This window comes from Crocuta crocuta, unplaced genomic scaffold, assembly GCF_008692635.1.
Source record: "Crocuta crocuta isolate KB4526 unplaced genomic scaffold, BGI_CrCroc_1.0 C26801175, whole genome shotgun sequence".
Taxonomy (NCBI): domain Eukaryota; kingdom Metazoa; phylum Chordata; class Mammalia; order Carnivora; family Hyaenidae; genus Crocuta; species Crocuta crocuta.
This window is the reverse complement of record NW_027540673.1, coordinates 1-249: the sequence shown is the minus strand read 5'-3', so window position 1 is coordinate 249 and position 249 is coordinate 1. Positions and strand designations below refer to the sequence as shown.

Here is a 249-nt window from a genome sequence, read left to right as displayed (position 1 = left end):
TAGCGCGCCATCTGCACCCGCAGCTCGCGGCCGTCCAGCACGGCCCCGTCCATGGCGTCCATGGCGTCCTCGGCGTCGCGCTTGTCGTGGAAGCGGACGAAGGCGAAGCCGCGGGACTCCTTGGTGTAGCGGTCCCGCGGGATGTACACGTCGCCGACGCGCCCGTACTTCTCGAACACGCGCCTCAGGGTGTCGGGCGACGTGCGGTAGGTCAGGTTGTCCACCTTGAGGGAGGTCATGCCCTCCACA

The 249-nt window shown here is 68.7% G+C and overlaps 1 protein-coding gene across 1 annotated transcript; it reads right to left on the bottom strand.

The window, feature by feature from the left end:
- Positions 1 to 6: 6 nt before the first annotated feature.
- LOC144218964 (serine/arginine-rich splicing factor 2) lies at positions 7 to 243 on the bottom strand (the record flags this gene model as incomplete). The annotated part of the gene is made up of 1 exon (XM_077748969.1): positions 7 to 243. A coding segment is annotated over exon 1 (233 nt), but the record flags the coding sequence as incomplete, so codon positions are not given.
- Positions 244 to 249: the final 6 nt, after the last annotated feature.